The 16845-nt window shown below is 40.2% G+C and overlaps 1 protein-coding gene across 1 annotated transcript; it reads right to left on the bottom strand.

Moving 5' to 3' along the window:
- Positions 1 to 5976: 5976 nt before the first annotated feature.
- On the bottom strand, positions 5977 to 12344 carry LOC115768837 (protein mab-21). Its single transcript, XM_030713534.1, has 2 exons — positions 11170 to 12344; positions 5977 to 6423 (listed from the first exon to the last, which is right to left on the bottom strand). The coding sequence occupies exons 1-2, from the start codon at positions 11915 to 11917 to the stop codon at positions 6074 to 6076; spliced, it is 1098 nt and encodes a 365-aa protein (XP_030569394.1). The 5' UTR covers positions 11918 to 12344; the 3' UTR covers positions 5977 to 6073.
- Positions 12345 to 16845: the final 4501 nt, after the last annotated feature.

Here is a 16845-nt window from a genome sequence, read left to right on the forward strand (position 1 = left end):
GCCGATATCCGTCGATATAACAGTCTCTCAGTTGCAGTTTGGGCTGGACTGCATCGGATTACAATAGTAAGGTGTTGTATGAAAAACCTTTTTGCTTTTCCTTAAGATGTCTCAACTAAGCTCGACATGCAGTAGTCGCGCTCTAATCCTTACCTAATAGCTAAATCTGATCCACATCGAGCCACTATATCATATAGCTATATCATATAGAGCACTATATATTTGGAATCGGTAAGCCTTTTGTTTATAAGGGTATTCAATCTTCGGCTTATCTTAGTCGCGCCGTGATCTTTATCCCAAAGCAAAATCTGATCCACATCGGGCTACTGTACCATATATTTCTATGGTAAGAATCGGTCTGGTATGCGCGACTTTTGTGTTTCTTTTTTATCAGATATAGGCTCACCATTTGCGAGTTCTTCTGAGCCTTCAGTCTATAAGGGTATTCAATTTTCTGCTTACCGATAATAATCGTTCTTTCTCGATTTGTTTTCTTTTTTTTTTTTGGTATGGCTCGAATGCAATTCTCACGATTTGGCAGAGACGCGTCATTTGTTCTTCATTTGTGTGTTCCTCAGAGTAGCAGCAGCAGCAGAAGCAGCAGCATCATCATCATCATCATCGTCATCGTGTAAGCTGCTCATTTGGGCGTTGCAAGACACACGGGATGCCGGAGTCAAGATCCCAGATTTGAGATTCGCAAATCGAGGCTCAAGCTGTGAGCTTCCAAGTCCGGTTTGCAGCAGCGGCTGATCAAATTAACCATTTAAATAAAACATTTGTTTTGATTTTCGTTTACAAAAAGGAAAATGAATGCCAAAGCTAAGCCAGGTCTGGGCCAGGGGCACCGGCAGCCCGGGACCGGGCCAAATGGGGTACGCTGATGCCGGTTGACAGGCGTACACACAAATCCCTCCTTGCCGCCTGGTAGCCGCTTTAACAGAGCTCCAGCTCCAGCTGCAGCACCATTATGATCGTACACTCGGGCCTTTGAGAACTTTAATTCCAGATTATCACAGCATTTACTCGTACTTAACCTAACGTAGCTGAAGAATCATCAGTCGCCGTTCCAATTACCGAAAACTAAATGCTCTTACCTGTACATTCATCCCATTACATGGCAGATACAATCGATTCTTATAATCTTGGTTAAAATTCGAGGTTCTTTTGATTCTCGAAAGCTGATCGATTAAGAAGAAATTTCGTGAAGACACAAACAAGCTCTAAATTCTTCAGAGAGAGAGAGAGAGAGAGAGAGAGAGATCCCTGCACTCAATTGAGAATCTACCCCTAACTACACAATCTGAAAGAAGTATTCTTATGGTCCGATTGTTTTAAAATTTGCGTATTTTTTTAGATATTTTCCACTTTTGAGTATGCACCAAAAATCTTGGCTGTAAATTCTAATTTTTATTGAATTGATGGAGGCAGGGGGGAAGTATTTAAAAAGTTCCACATGCCTTACGAGAACTCAATTTAATTGTCATGTCCTCAGTTTTCATAAGCTCTGATATCGATATTTATCGAGTTTGAGAAAATGAGTAAAGTAATCGAGCAAAGAGATAAGCATGTTCTTTGCTTGATAAACGGGAAACAACAGAAAAAAAGAAGAAAAGCGACATGAATGAGTTACAGTTTCCCCCAAACATATATATAATAATTTTCGAGATGCGTAATACGCATTACGTATCGTGGAATAACAAATTGTGTGTTCAAAATGTGATTATGAGATGGTCATAAAAATTTGCTTCTGGCCATTAAATGAATATAAATTGCATCGAATTCATTAAGACGCCAAAAACAAGGGCAACAAGAAGAAGACGAGGCAAAGCTGGCTAACAAATTGGCCCCAACTGACATCTGGTGATGATGATGCCAATGGACAGACGACAGCTCGAATGGTATTGCTGGGGCCTAAAGGAGTCAGCTGCCGAGCTGGCGAGCTGAGGGACGGGCTGTGGGCTGCCGGAATTATCATTTATTAATTGTTCTTTAATTTGTGTGGGAAGCGGCAGCAGCAGCAGCGGCCCTCTCAAAAAAGAAGCCCAAAAATCCAATAGCCAAAAAATTAAAATTAAGAAGAAAAAAAAAAGAAGCGGCGACCGCAAACAACAAATATTAAATATTTGTTGGTCATGTTTAAATGCAAATGGAATCCAATAAACAACAACTCATTAAAAAACGCAGCCAGCCGGCTGACGACCCGATCCGCCAGACGCCACCAATCTTGACGCCCCCCAACCAAAAGCGAAGCCAGGCCAAGCCAAGCCAGGCCAGGCCGAACCGCTTGCCGCATAATTGGCTAAAAACGATTGACCGCCCACAAAAATTAGTCAAGTGGCGCAAACAGGTGAAAAAAATAGTTTGTGGTTTATCCGGTTTATGGCGGAATTCAGAACACGAAAGCGACAAAGACGGAGGGACATTGTAGTACGGATATGTTGGGGTCTATTTGAAGAGGTTAGGGTTTCTACTCACAAGCAATGTGCTAAATAATACGATATGCCTGAAGTTCCGGGTTCAAGTTCCCGGTGGACAGATTGTAACTATATCCAATACTTAATATATATATAATATTCTAAGCTGCAATCCGTGCTGGAAAATGCGGCTTTAAGTGCTGGAAAACGGCATTCAAAGCTTATATAAAAAACAAGAAGAAGAACGCAGCCCTGTATGAGATTGTGCTTGGCAAACATGATGTTATGTGTCCATGTGACTCAGGTGTCTGAACGTGGGACTAATAAGCAAGAGGTCGAAGGCTCAAATTCAGTGGCGAGTCGCCGGCTCAAATTCAACTGCAAGCAAATTTGTTGATATGGGTTAGGAAAATGTCAAGATCCGGGTTGGCAATTCGAGTGGAAATGTAAACGTCAGTAAGTGTCTCAAATTCAGCGACCAGTTAATTATCTAGTATGGGAATGCGTGAAAATGTATACGCCTGTAAGTTTCCGAGCGCCGGACTAATAAACGGCAGGTCGCCGGCTCAAATTCAGTAACTTTTTCAATTCATCAGGGATATCTAATTTACCAATTTAGTTAGACAATTGTAATTGTCATTGAGCATTCGATTAGGAAGCGGAAGGTCGCTGGTTCAAACTCATAGCATTTTTTAAATTTGTTTCCTTGATTTGTTTATATGGGCTGGTTAAATTTAAGTACGGAATGGATCTGCATACGTCTAAAGTTGGCGAAACTTTCGCCAACAATTTCGACGGCCCTTGCATTTTTATCATTATTAGCTTCCGCCGGGCAACGCCGAGTAATTTGCTTCGAGTTTTTTAAGTTTTTCAAGTAAATTCATGACGCAAAGCAACTGAAATTTGTCGAGCCCGTGATCTGATTCCTCTAATCAGGCCTGATTTGAGCCCGTAATTGAGCTATAATAAATATATCCTTATGTAGATATATAAACTTAATAATTTAAGCAGCCGTACCAATATAAAAAATATTATCGGTGCAATAAGAGAATACGTGTTTCAGTTATTAACATTTCACTTGATGAACTTGTTAAACCTGCATTATTGGAGCTAACAATAGATTGAAACATTCACAACATGTATATAGATATATGTATATACTATATATTTAAGAACAATATAAATAAAAGTGCGACGTGTTATGGGTAAATTTTTGAATAATATAAAATCAAGGCTCGTACATGCATAAATCAAGAGGAAAACAATAAAAAATAATAATATATTAGAGTATGTACGAGCATGTAAAAGCAAAGAAGCGACAGTTAATGCAATAGCCCACTTTACGGATGGTAAACGAGCGTGCTCGACTAGCAGATGCCCTGTAGTTAGCCACGATCTGGGCTATAAATACATTAAAAACAAATATGGAACAATTCCTGAGCAAGTGTCAAGTAATTATGTTGAAGAAACTCGTATTTTTATCAACCGATCGCCATGAAATTGGATTGTTAAAGAGTTGACATGAAGAACTTAACTATTCCTAAGCAAGTGCCAAATAATTATGTTGATTATTATCCGATCACCCTGAAATTGAGAACTTAACGAGTTGAAATGAAGAACTGAACGTACACAAAAAATTAGAGCAATATCTGTTGAATTTTGCATAGTTTTGAATATTGTCAAATGGCACTTCATATAGACTTCATATTTAACTGCATGTTAAATATGTAAGCCACCCACTTTATAGGTACAGGGAATCATAAACATGAAGAGAATCAACGATGGAGAAGTTAAATAATTTAATTTATGAATGGCATTCAATTTAATTTGACTGTTATGTCTGTTGCCTGAGAACGAAACGCACACGTGATCCAAATGCTGTATGTGCCGTCAGTCGCCGTCAGTCTCAGTCCAATTGTCCACTTCGATGGCTGCTTGGACCGGGCTCAAAGTGGGCCGCCGCCTCTGTATATACTATATTGCATATTATGGCCATGTTGGCGATCATTTTGCGACAATTGATGTAAGGTTTATTGGGCATTTGTTTGCTTCGGACTGCGAAAATTTCTTTAATGCGCCATTAAAATGCGCAACGTGTTGACAAACGAACCTCTGACTGTCAGCCGCAGACATGTTCGACAATTGAAAACCTAGCAATATTTTTTGTTTGTTTCTTTTCTTTTTCCATATCGACCTGAAATTTATATCGATTGCCGAAATTGGCGCACGTCGCCAAACGCAGCACTTCAAAGTAGCGCCCCGGAGCCACCCGGAGCTCGATTATTATTCAAATGGCAATGTTAACTGGGCATGTTATAGTTATGAGACCAGTCACTAATATATTATGTATATTATGGCTATTACATGGATTAATACACGTTGTCTTCGCCGAGCTCTGTTTTCTGTATGCCTAATGTTAAGCAGCTGTTAAGTGCGTTGTTATTAGCATCTATATGTTAAGTAGAGCAGTGGTTAGTGCTAACTGTGATTGACATTGACAGAGTTTGTCTGGCAGCATTTATAAATATTTATGCCTCGCTTCTTAACTTGATTCGACAGCTGTCCAAAAACAGCTCACAGTTATTGCCAGCTGTGAGCTGTGCTAATCAGCTGTTAGATTAACAGACAAGTTATTACAATATGTAACATACATTATGTTAAGCACTGCATGTTATGTTAATTAGCTGTTGCCTGCAACATATGTATGTTAAGCATAGCAGTAATAGACAACATGTTTGTTTTGTTAACAGCACTGCTGTTAACCTACGCTGTTAGTTTACTACGTTAAGCAGCTGTACCCGCTAGTAAATGATCGAGTCATAGCATTAAAAATTATTTAGCTGAAAAAAAGTGAATAACATTTGTTTTAACTCAACTAACAATTAAAACTCAATTGCAGTTTGTTGAAAAAAACTTAATTTTTTATTGACTAAACTCACAAGAAAAGCAAAAAACACAAATAAATAATTTAAACAGAAAAAAAATATATGTTTTCACTTCGTCTTCTACGTCTTCATTTTACATAATTTGCAGCGCTATTTAATTGTTGCTTAGCTTAAGCTAAGTACTTTAGCTAATTTTATTTGCCGCTTGGCAAAATTATTTGCGAAAAAAAAAATATTCATATATATCTAGATATATTTAAGTGTAGTTCAGTTGATATATGTACTTAGGCTTGTGCGTATTTTTGCTGCTGTTATTTGTATTATACGATAAGATCTATTTAGGTATTATATATATATATATATATATATATATATATATGTGTCAATTAAATATAGGAAACTCTGTAAGCGGCGTATACTTTTCGAAAGCACCTAAAAACTAAACAACTTACTATCTATAAAAATATCAAATAGTATTTGGGTTAAAATTTCCGAATTATGTACCTCTCTGAGCGTATACCCCCGTGTTCGGTAGCCCCCGAACTACGACAACTACCAACTAATTGTATTGGGCCACATTGTGCGGCTTTTGTTTCTAGCTCGTTTCCCCGACAAACAAACAAAAAACGAAAAATTAAAAAAAAAAAATATAACAATAAGCAGGAAAGTAACAAAATCATAAAGAAAATAAAAAAAGAGAAAGAGAGAGAAAGAGAGAGAGAGATAGAGAGAATCGTTGTGTAAAACCATCTCACAAATTTGTTGGGATCCCTACAACTCCTCCAGGCAACGCACATTGGTCAGCATGATGCGCGTCAGGCGCCAGACCTGCTTGGCGGCATTCTCGAGAGCACCGGGAGACTTGCCCTTGAAGAGATCCATATTGGGCAGGAAGTAGTGCGGACAGCGACGGCACTGCAGGCACGAGATCAACTGTAGGAATATGCCATTGATCCGATCCGCGATGCAGTTCTCCTCCCACTCCATCTCCCTCGGATGTTTCTCGCATTCGTAGAGCAGCAAGGTTTTCAGATGGTACGATGTTACGGGATTGCCCGGCAGGTCCAAATGACGATCGCGCAGTGTCTTCAATATGCTAAGGCAACGACGGCGACTTGCACCTGCAACAATTGATATACAATTATAGAATAAATATAAGATAATTAATATTAATAGTTGCTACGTTAACTTTTAGTTAAATTATGTGCCGTTAAGTTTTATTTTAGACTTAAGATCTTAGACTTTTCATAGCTGGAAGCTATCAAATTATCATCTATATCTAAGCTTGGCAACCGCCTGATAAAGTTAGCATCCACTTTAGCATATTCGAACATAACGACTGACAAGCAGTTTAACATTTGACTGTTAGTTTCAGTTCTAATGCTAGCTTTTGCTTGCTAGTTATCAATCCAACGCCTTAGGGTTGCCAGCTTATTGACATAGCGTTGCCATACTTACAACAATTTAAACATTTGCTTGACAAGAGCTCAAAAACAAATCTGGTAACATGAACTTTGACAGACAGGATGTAGTTTCTCAAGCTTAAATATTATACCCATTTAGTAGATTAATTTTATTTTGCTTGCTAGTTATAAATCCAACGTCTTCGGGTTGCCAGCTTCTTGACAAAGCGTTGCCATACATGCAACAATTTAAACATTTGCTTGACAAGAGCTCAAAAACAAGTCTGTTAACATGAACTTTGACAGACAGGATGTAGTTTCTCAAGCTCTGGCATTATACCCATTTAGTAGGTTACTTTTGATCAAGCATGTTTATGCCCAATTACTCATTTGAATGGCACTCAAGTGTCCGAAATGTTTTGAAATGTAGAAAATATTTATCAAATTTGATAACTGAGACTTCTTCAAGTACGTGCAATAATTGTGCCGCTGACTAATTGATTTCTTAAAAGTTGTCTTTAATTTGTTGATAATTGATCGAAATAACCCCCTAACAATCAGTTTCAAGGTGCCAAATTTAGGCCTCGAACATATTGTGAGCCGGTTTGATTGATCAACCCACGCCACAGACGTCAGGCAGCACATAAATCATAGTCTTGGAGTGTCAGCACGGCTAATCTCAGACTGTGCCCGATAATCATTTATTGAGTACATTGATATGTGCACTTATTATGGGCTATATAGGTAGCGCTATACCCAATAAACATGCATGTTAGTCAGATTGCAATACTAGTAGTTTCGGAATAGGGTTATATTAAATGAATCGCAAATGGGACTGGATCTAAGGTACTACTCGGACTTATACTTCAACTGCGAATTTAAGAAAAGCTCTGTTAAATTACTCTTAAAAATTCTACTTTTTGGAGACTACAAAATTCGGATAAGATAAGGGTAAGCCCTATGAAATTGGAATCTACTAATTTAAAAAAAGAAACAACAACAAATGAAACCTTAAACGATATCGATAACGATAGAATTGTACATAGAAGTTGCGCTCATTTTTTTTTTTAATTTAAAAATATGTAGACAATAGAAGAAGAAATACTTATCGAAAGTGGAGGAACATATTAGATCACAATAAGCGATAGACGATTTCTAATTGGCAAATTATTTGTTAAATGTCTTAAGAACTTCGAGATAAGAACAAATAACAAATAAAGAAACTTACGGAATGCACAAATACAGATGTACGATGCAAAGAAGAGGCCTTTTACATAATCGATAGACGATATAAGCATATCCTTATTGTATATCTATTATATAAATGTCCTCTTTATTCGATATATACGATATATGTATATCGTTTTCGTATATCGATTATGTGAAAGCCTCTATATACGATATATATTTATATAGTTATCGTATATCTATCATGCAAAAGTCCTCTTATGTGCTTCGTACTTATATTCTAAAGTTGTCAGTTCCTGGATGGATACGATCAAAGCACAGTCGCTTCAAAGCAGAGCACGATCTTATTCGAGCCAATCGTAAGAACATCCTGAAGATGATTACATATCCGATAAGAGTAAGCGATCAACGATAACGATAAATTGATGGGCGCATGCACAATGAAAGACCGCCTCATTAATATGCTATAGAATTTCTAGAATATAGCTAACATGAATATAAGAAAGACTCATCGAATGTGACAATAGAAATCTGATAAGCGTGACAGCAGCGTAATCGATAGACGATAGCAATAACGACATTGTAATAGATACAGTCACACTGACAGTTGGTCGAAGCACGATCGCAGCTAAATTATTATGCGCCAGCGCATTAAATTAAATGTCAAGACGATCGACTAAGATCGAAGATCGAAGATCGAGAGAGTTTCGCCCGAAAGACGGAGCTGACAACAAGGCGCACGAAATGAATGTGAGCAGGGCTTGAGATTTGATTTCGATTTGGGGTCTTTGGTTATAGTTAAATATTGATTTTTATTTATTTTATATTTTCTTGTCTTTTTGGTATTCGCTTTGTCGTCTCTGGTGGCTTTTGGGTTTTTGTTTTAGTTTTTGTTTTGGGTAGCTTCTTGCGGCCGGCGCGCCGTTGTTTTATTTATTTGCTGACTTTATCTAATCGCCGAGATTTAAAATATTTATAAAATCGTTTAGAAATTTATTTATGGCTCATGCATTGCCAATGTTGATATCTACAAAACCAGTTTATTGACTAACCAACTAACCGCTGCGCCGCCTTATAGCGTCGATAGCGACTGCGCCTCCGACTCTGTCTCCGACTGCGACTCCGACTGCGACTGCGTTTATCTGACTCAGATCAGCGGATTTGTGCGCGTGGAGACATCGGCCCAAAGGCGGGCGAATGGGCTATCCAATAGGCCAGCTTTGTCCATTCGATTAGTTTCAGTCAGATTTATGATCGTTGCCGCTCTCAGGTGCCATATCTCAGTTCTTATCTCTTACGCTCCGATAAACGGATGCGTTTTGCTCTGCGAGCTGCAGTCGATTGGCTGCTTAAGCAACTCGACTTAATTGAATTTGATTGACAGCCCAGGTGATCAGTGATCGTTAGAAATATTTAACGTTTAAGCTGATCTATAGACAAATCGACACATTCATATTCAGACACTTGCGATTACCCATCCATAGATACCTGTTAACAGTGTCAAAGACTCTGTTAGAATGTTGATCATAACTAAGAGCTTATTCTGTAAAATCCACTTTAATGTATATACTTTGATCACTTGTTCCCGACTATCAACTGATGTTTGATCACAATTTGATCAGGCCCTTGTGATGTTTGCAAGCACCATTTAAAATATAAACTGATCGATAACTAAAGAATGATCGCGCATAAATAACATCTGCTTAGCCCTTGCGATCAGGTATCCCTAGAAATTTTAACAGTGCCAACTGATCTATATATCTATATAATAGATCTCAATTGGATTTGCAATCGTGCGCTTATTATCAAGCTAAATCAAAACTAAATCAGGGCATTGCGATCGCTTGCTGATCAGCTATCCAAAGATCCATTCAAACTGATCAGTGATCATTGAACAAACCATGTATGAAAAACTATGCAAATAGAGAGCTGATGAATGAGAGATTTTTTATTTGATAACTTATCGATCATGTAGTCGCGATCAGTTGCATTTAGCGAGTGCTCTTTGCAACCCAAGGGGTCGATCAGCTTTTCAAAGCAGCATTCAAACTATTATTAAGTTGACTATTCAAATTGTCAACTGATCAATGAGATACTTTCATTTAATCTTTTATCGATCATGTCGTTGCGATCAGTTGCAATTTACTCCTTGGACTTGGGATCAAACTTAACGTGAGCGTCAATTTAGGTGTTCGACTAGCATGGAGCTATCGAATGGATCTGGGAAACAAACAGCTAAGATTCACGTCGCCCAGTGGCACATATACATATCTTTTGAGTACGATCATTGCCACCTGATTGTGTGTCGTGCTGCCAGACCGAATGCTTAATTTACAAGCAATTATATCAACTACAGTCGCTGATTTGTTGAAAATAAATCAATTAAATTTAAGTGTGTCACTGATTGTAAAAACGTTAGCCGCGCCGTTGACAGGGAGTTGACTTCTTGGCTGTGACTGGCGTGGGAGAGGGGGTATGGGGGGAAGGAGGGAGAGGGCTGGGCAGTACGAGGTGCCCGAATTTGTAGTACCGATTTCTAAATTAATTTACAACCGGATAACATTTATTTTTGTGGCTTGGTCTTAAAGAGCTATTTGGTTTAATCAAAAACTTGGTATTGGGGCTTTTTTTTTATTATTATTATTTTGGGGGTACTTAGTTAGGTCTACAAGAGATACGCACAAATTGGTGTGTACTTTAGCATTGGGTAGAAATAGGTAAAGGTACATTTTATAAACAGTATGAACTCTATTCTTGAAGTATTGCGAGAATTATAAGCGAAGAAACAAGAGATACTTTGAGATTTCAAAAAAATAGAGAAGTTTAGATTGAAATGGAGTTAAAAAAAGCATTTAAGAATCGAAGAAGTATTCCCAGTTAGGATTACTAATTATTGGAAATAGTCTTAAACCAGAATAATTGAAAGTATTTTTGCGAATCGAAAATCAAAAGCAAATGAAATCTTTCCAAATAGGATTCCCAATTTTGTCTGTTTTTTAAACAAAACATTGCCCAAGGAATATTATTATGATCAATGATATTTCTAGTCTCTCTATTTATGCTATACATAGATATGATAATATTTTTACTAATGGAATTTATAAAAATACAGAATCTACATAGAAGTAATTTAATTAGTTGAAAGAACTTTGGAGCTCTTGAAATATATCTTAAGAAGAAGAACTCGTCCGATAATCGGGAGTATTAGTTGGGCTTCTTTTTTGCCGACGGCAACTTGAGTTAACTGAGAATTGGGTAAATGTCGGAAGAACTCACCTTGCAAGAGACGATTCTCGGCGTCTGTAAAGCTGAGCACCCAGGCATCGCCCTCCATGGCGGAGTTCTTGCCCTGGAGCGCAATGCACTCCTTGGAAAGCATATCGAAGCCCTCAGTCTTAACCTCTGCAACAATATTGGGATGCGGCCAGGGTATGCCGGGCAGCGGCCAGTGCGAGGCCGAGCGTGGCCAGAGGCCGGCGCACTTGAAGGCGGGCGTGATTTGCACAATGATGCGCTCCCTGATCCGCAGCTTCACCTCGGTGGTGTCGGCGATCATCTTGACGATGTCGCGGTAGGCGCACTTGTCGCACGCCTGGGCCACCAACGTCTGGAATCTGGAGCGAATCTTGCGCGCGGACAGATAGCCCGAGGCGGTGATGAACTCCACCCAGAGGGACATGGAACGCTTGCGTCCGTCGCTCAGCTTGAGCACGGCACAGCCGGGCAGGGTGCCGTCGTCCACAAAGTTGAGGACGCCCATCTGGTTGAGGTAGATGATGATTTCGAACTCTGTGGGTGAGATCACTTCCAGGCCCTCGAAGCGGCCGTTGTAGTCGTTCAGGGAGGATATGAAGCGGGGCTCCTGCACCTCCACCTCTTTGAGCACATCCTGAACGATGCGACAGACCTCCTGGATCTGTTTGTGGATCTGCGCCTTGCGCACCTGCACACGATCCGCACAATATTTGTTCATTTGATAGACCATCTTGGACTGTGCCGCGATCATGTCCGACGGCACCAGCATTATTGACCCGGGCGACGACGTCGTGACGTTTTCTTTTCCCTCTTCTTCTCTTCTCTTCTTTTTTTTATCGATTACTTTTTGTTGGGAACTGTTACTTAAATATATCTTTGCTTTATGTGGCACGGAACAGTTTTTGCATATTTTAGATACACTTTTCTGCTTCTTCTTGTTGCTTATCTTATGTTTTGTTTTCTCAGGCACACCATAAAAAAATTATAACAAAATGCAATTGTTTCGATATTTGTTTCTTAATATGGACTTAAATACAATTTTATTTTTTTTTCACGTTGCGAACGACGGCGGCGGCTTTCGGTTACTGTTACTGTTACTGTTACGGTTTCACGTGAAGTCACAGCTTTGCGTTGAGTTCGCACGCGTCGCAGTCGCAGTCACAGTCACAGTCGCAGTCAACTCGTGTCGCGTGTACTCGCGCCATCAACTCCAAGACATTGACTGATTTCGTATGGCGTGCACGCCGCAAGAAAAGTATCTTTGCCAGCCACAGCCGCAGCCACAGTCGCAGCCGCAGTCGCAGCGCTGCCCAGTCTCCATCTCGCAACTCCCCAATGAGTCGTCGGCAGCAGCAGCGAGTGTGAGCGAGGCAGCACTATCCATGGCATTCAATTGTGTGCTGCCCAGTTAGTGAGCTCTCCGTCTCTTGCTCTCTCTCTCTCTCTCGCTCTCTCTGCTGAACCGGCAGTGGTGGTGAGAGCGTGCATAATGGCTGAGCGTGCTCAGCAACTCTTACGTGTATATGCGTGTGCGTGTGCATGTGTGCGTTCGCTTTTGTGTTGGTTTCTTCTGTTTGTTTATGCTCTTTTGATTGTTTGTTTGTTTGTTTAATAAAGCGCTATAATGGCGACCACACTGCGTGAGAGCGAGAGACGAGTGAGAGTCTGCCGAGAGAGCACTAGTCTATTGTTATTGCAATTTTACTTTCACTCATTGAAACCACACACACACCCATCCACCCCTTAAATGCAACCCCGTCTAGTCCATCGTATTAGCCTAGTGCTGACGCTGCAAGTTTTCATTTGCTTCTGTTGCCGTTGCCGCTTGGCTCCGCCCCTCATGCGCTCAACCATACACACGCACACCGTTGCAGCCGGCATTCGGCGCTCACACAGATAAGCACCAATACACAGGCAAAGGATTTGCGCTCAGCAGTGTTTTATTTGTGTGGCTACTTGGAGTTGCCTTGTGGGTGGTGGCTGAGCATGGGCTGTTGTTCTTGTTGTTGCTGCTGTTGTTGACTGGCATTCGCAGTTAAACAAATATGTAGCAGCAACAGAGGCCTTACAGTGGCCATTAACATGTGTGATTTATGTTAATATGTCTGCAGGCATTGCTTAGAGCGTAAACACACGCAATAAGTGTTATATAGACATAATATAAGAACTTTAATGCTGTTTTCTTACAAAACTTAGTAAAGGCTGAAAGGGAAAAACAACTTGAAATTAGAATTGATCAAAAATTTTTCAATTCTTAAATTATTATTAAGTATGTGTATATGTTATACATTTCATTGACTTCAAGAATCAAGAGTACACTTTTAACCTTTTCGAATTCTCATTCAGCTTAAAATATAGAATTAACAATCGTTAACTTTTCACTTATTGTATTAAGGCTGAGCCCTTTTGGTAAATATAATATTTTAGCAATTGGCTCTTATTATCGAGCGACCACTGTGTATGTACTATGTACACTATATGCACATTCATAATTAAGGGCTCTCAAAAATGTGAATATTCTAAAAATTCTATAAGCAACCCTGAATTATAAATTATATAATTGCTCGATCAAATATATCTATATATTATCTAAACATTTATCATCATTCGTATATATGTTAAACATTTATAAAAATAAAGCTGAACTGTTAATACAGTATACAATATTACTTATAAATCAGAGATATGCCAAATCAAATACACATTTTATTAAAACTTAAAAACTAGATATGACAGTATCTAAGTTCATCCAAAGCTTTTTCATTATGACAAACTTTACAGAGTCTTTACATACATATGTTAATAATAAAACATAATCTCAAAGCAAGCCTTAAATATAAATTAAAAAAAGTGCTGAGTGTGAAAAAGCATAGAAAAGTCTTCATTTTAAAATTGGGGTATTTCAACTATTGCACATCTTGAGGGTCGACGTGCCATTCCATGTTTCTGCTAATGTCAGCCATTAGGAAAAGCAACATCCTCCTCAATAAGTCCTATATATATATGAGTAATATTCCTTTAGCAGTACCGTATTAATGCATAGCTAATGTGATTAATGGTCGCTTAACACGAGCTGCCAACGTGGCTCTGGCATGGACCTGGCCAGTGGGTGGCGTCTTGGGTTCAGAGGGCAGCACACGACGTGAAAGAGGGGGAGCGAAAGAGAGGTAGAGATGGCTGTCATATCTGGCTTTTTATGCATAGTCGGGCAACATTAAGTTCCACTTTAGAGAGTGGCAAACAAATTATTATGTATAATTCAGTTTGAACTGTGTGCCGGAACCTGCATTAAGATAAAGCTAATTAACACCTCAGCCCTCGGGGCACGGACCCGATGCCGTGCGGCACCCTAATAGCCACCGCCCATAAGTTCAAGACTAGACTGAGATGTTGTTTTATTTTTTTTCTTACCACATGCGTCTATCATTTTTCTTCGTCTGACTACATAGGCGATAAGCGAATGCGGAATGGAGAGCTCTGGACTTAAGCGTAGAAACTAGTTGCAGAGAGAGAGAGAGAGGGATAGGGGGAGAGGGTGAGAGGGAGAGAGATAGAGGCAGAGTAAATGGGTAAATGGAACCTGGGGATCTCTGGTCGTTGTCGTTGCATGTCATCGACTATGGAAATGAGGAGCTGATAATGTGCGAGAAAAATGCGCTGGGAATCACTTTAATGGCCGCGTAAATGTGGAAAATTATCAAAGGGACACGAACTTAATTGCGTCCATTATCGGCTTTAATGGGCATATAAATTGAAAATGAATTATGCAAACGGGCCAAACTATTCCAATAAGACGCCAAGATCTTCATTAGCCGTCGGTCTCAAGGTCGGCTCGCTTCTGGCTTAGTTTATACTCTTTTTTTTTATCGATAAGATAAACCAAATCGATGGCCAGCGATTTATGCGAGTCACGCAGAACCGATCGACCTGCTCGGGATCATTGGAGGAGATCCGAGGAGCACGGGATGTGGCGATCCGTTAAGTGGAGGCTGCACGGTAGTCGTCTCGTTTAATTAAATTGTGTATGTTTGTGTGTGTTATTCTGGCCCGTTGACGCGACGACTTCATTCGCGGCGGCTCGCCCTTATCAGCGGCACGAGATCTGCCATGATGAGCTCCTGGCTCCTGGCTCCCGCCTATGGCATTGCCACATACGCTTTATGGTTCTTGGCCAGGCCAAATGAGCAAATGGCGGAAAATTAAGTTCGCTGCGACAACTGCAGCGAGCGAGAGATTGCAATCGCTGCCAGCTCACAACATACCCTGCCCCTGCTCCTTCTCCTGCTCCTGCTCCTGCTCCGGCGATGCCGATGCCGATGACGATGCCCTCCTCATTGCTGGACACCGGCAGCTGCAGCTGCTACATGGATACAACACGTCGCCACCGCGTCCTACCGTTCCAACCTTTTCCAGCGTTTACCTTTGTGCCTCTCGGCCGTTTTTGTGTGTCCCAACAACTGCTTGGCTACATCTTTGTGGTGACACTTGGACGTCGACATGTTCATTTGTGTTCTTCGCGTCGGCGCAGAGCCGCCAGCTGTAGAGCTGTATGTGGCTGCAACATGTGCCACTCGAATACAAGAGCTTCTAAGTCGCAGCTATTCCCAGTTTTTGCCGCAATGCAACTTCTTGCAACTTCCTGGAAAAAACAAAAGCGTTTAATATATTTTTGTTTTGTCTTATTAATTATGATAAGGGAAGATACAAGAATATATACTTTACGTGTTATCGAAGATTTCATCATCGCGACACATATCCTATGAAAAGTCGAAGAGCGAGATCAAGATCAATTTTCATATCTAAACTCATGGATGATGTGTAGAAAGAGTATTAAGCATATGTATATGAAGGAAACTACTGCGAACCCAGAAATCATCCCTGATGAGGATTATGGAGAAGAGCTGGGACGAATCTACTATTTGGTTGTTCGATAACTTACACAATATCGATAAATATCGATTTTCAAATTTGTCTTTTGAGCATAACTTGAGAATTTATTTACACCAAACTTGTTATAGAGTTGTAGTGTAGACATATGGCAAATATTTCTATTCTTCGATACATTTCCACTTTCGCACCTAAAGTTAGAGTCTTGCGCTTTGATATGTGCACATATTTCATTGTCATCTTTAGGCCCTAAAAATTTCATAAGGATCCCACTATAGAGTGCGAAGGTATTCAAGAACATTCGGTAGTATGGGAAGAAGGAAAAAGTATGAGGGAATCGGCAGGTATATACAGTGTAGCGTCTAGTCCGGCGCGCCCGACTAGAACAGGCCCAACAGCTACTTGTGACACTTGTAATGCCATATTCTAATCTTCTGTTGGGGGACTCAAGAGTTCTCTGGAATCAGATGCTGAGACTGAGAGAAATACGAAAAATAAATAAATAAATACCCAAAACAGAAGCGAACCTTAATTAGGGCAGTGCCCGAAATGCCACCTAAAACCCGACTTATTGACAATATTGCAAGATGCCAGATGAGGAGGAGATGAGAAGGCGAGCGGGGAGCGGCGAGTTGTTCCAGTTGTTGCAATGTCAGTTGGAAGCGAACCCATTTCAAAGCCGGGCACAACATGCAGCACACACAAACCCACACACACACAGGCACACACTCGTACCGATCATCGATCATTTTCCAATTGAGCTGGCCGAGCTCTGATAATCTGCAGAGCTGCCAGCACGCATTGCGTTTC

Source organism: Drosophila novamexicana, unplaced genomic scaffold (genome assembly GCF_003285875.2).
Source record: "Drosophila novamexicana strain 15010-1031.04,08,12 unplaced genomic scaffold, DnovRS2.1 tig00002052-arrow-arrow-pilon, whole genome shotgun sequence".
NCBI lineage: Eukaryota > Metazoa > Arthropoda > Insecta > Diptera > Drosophilidae > Drosophila > Drosophila novamexicana.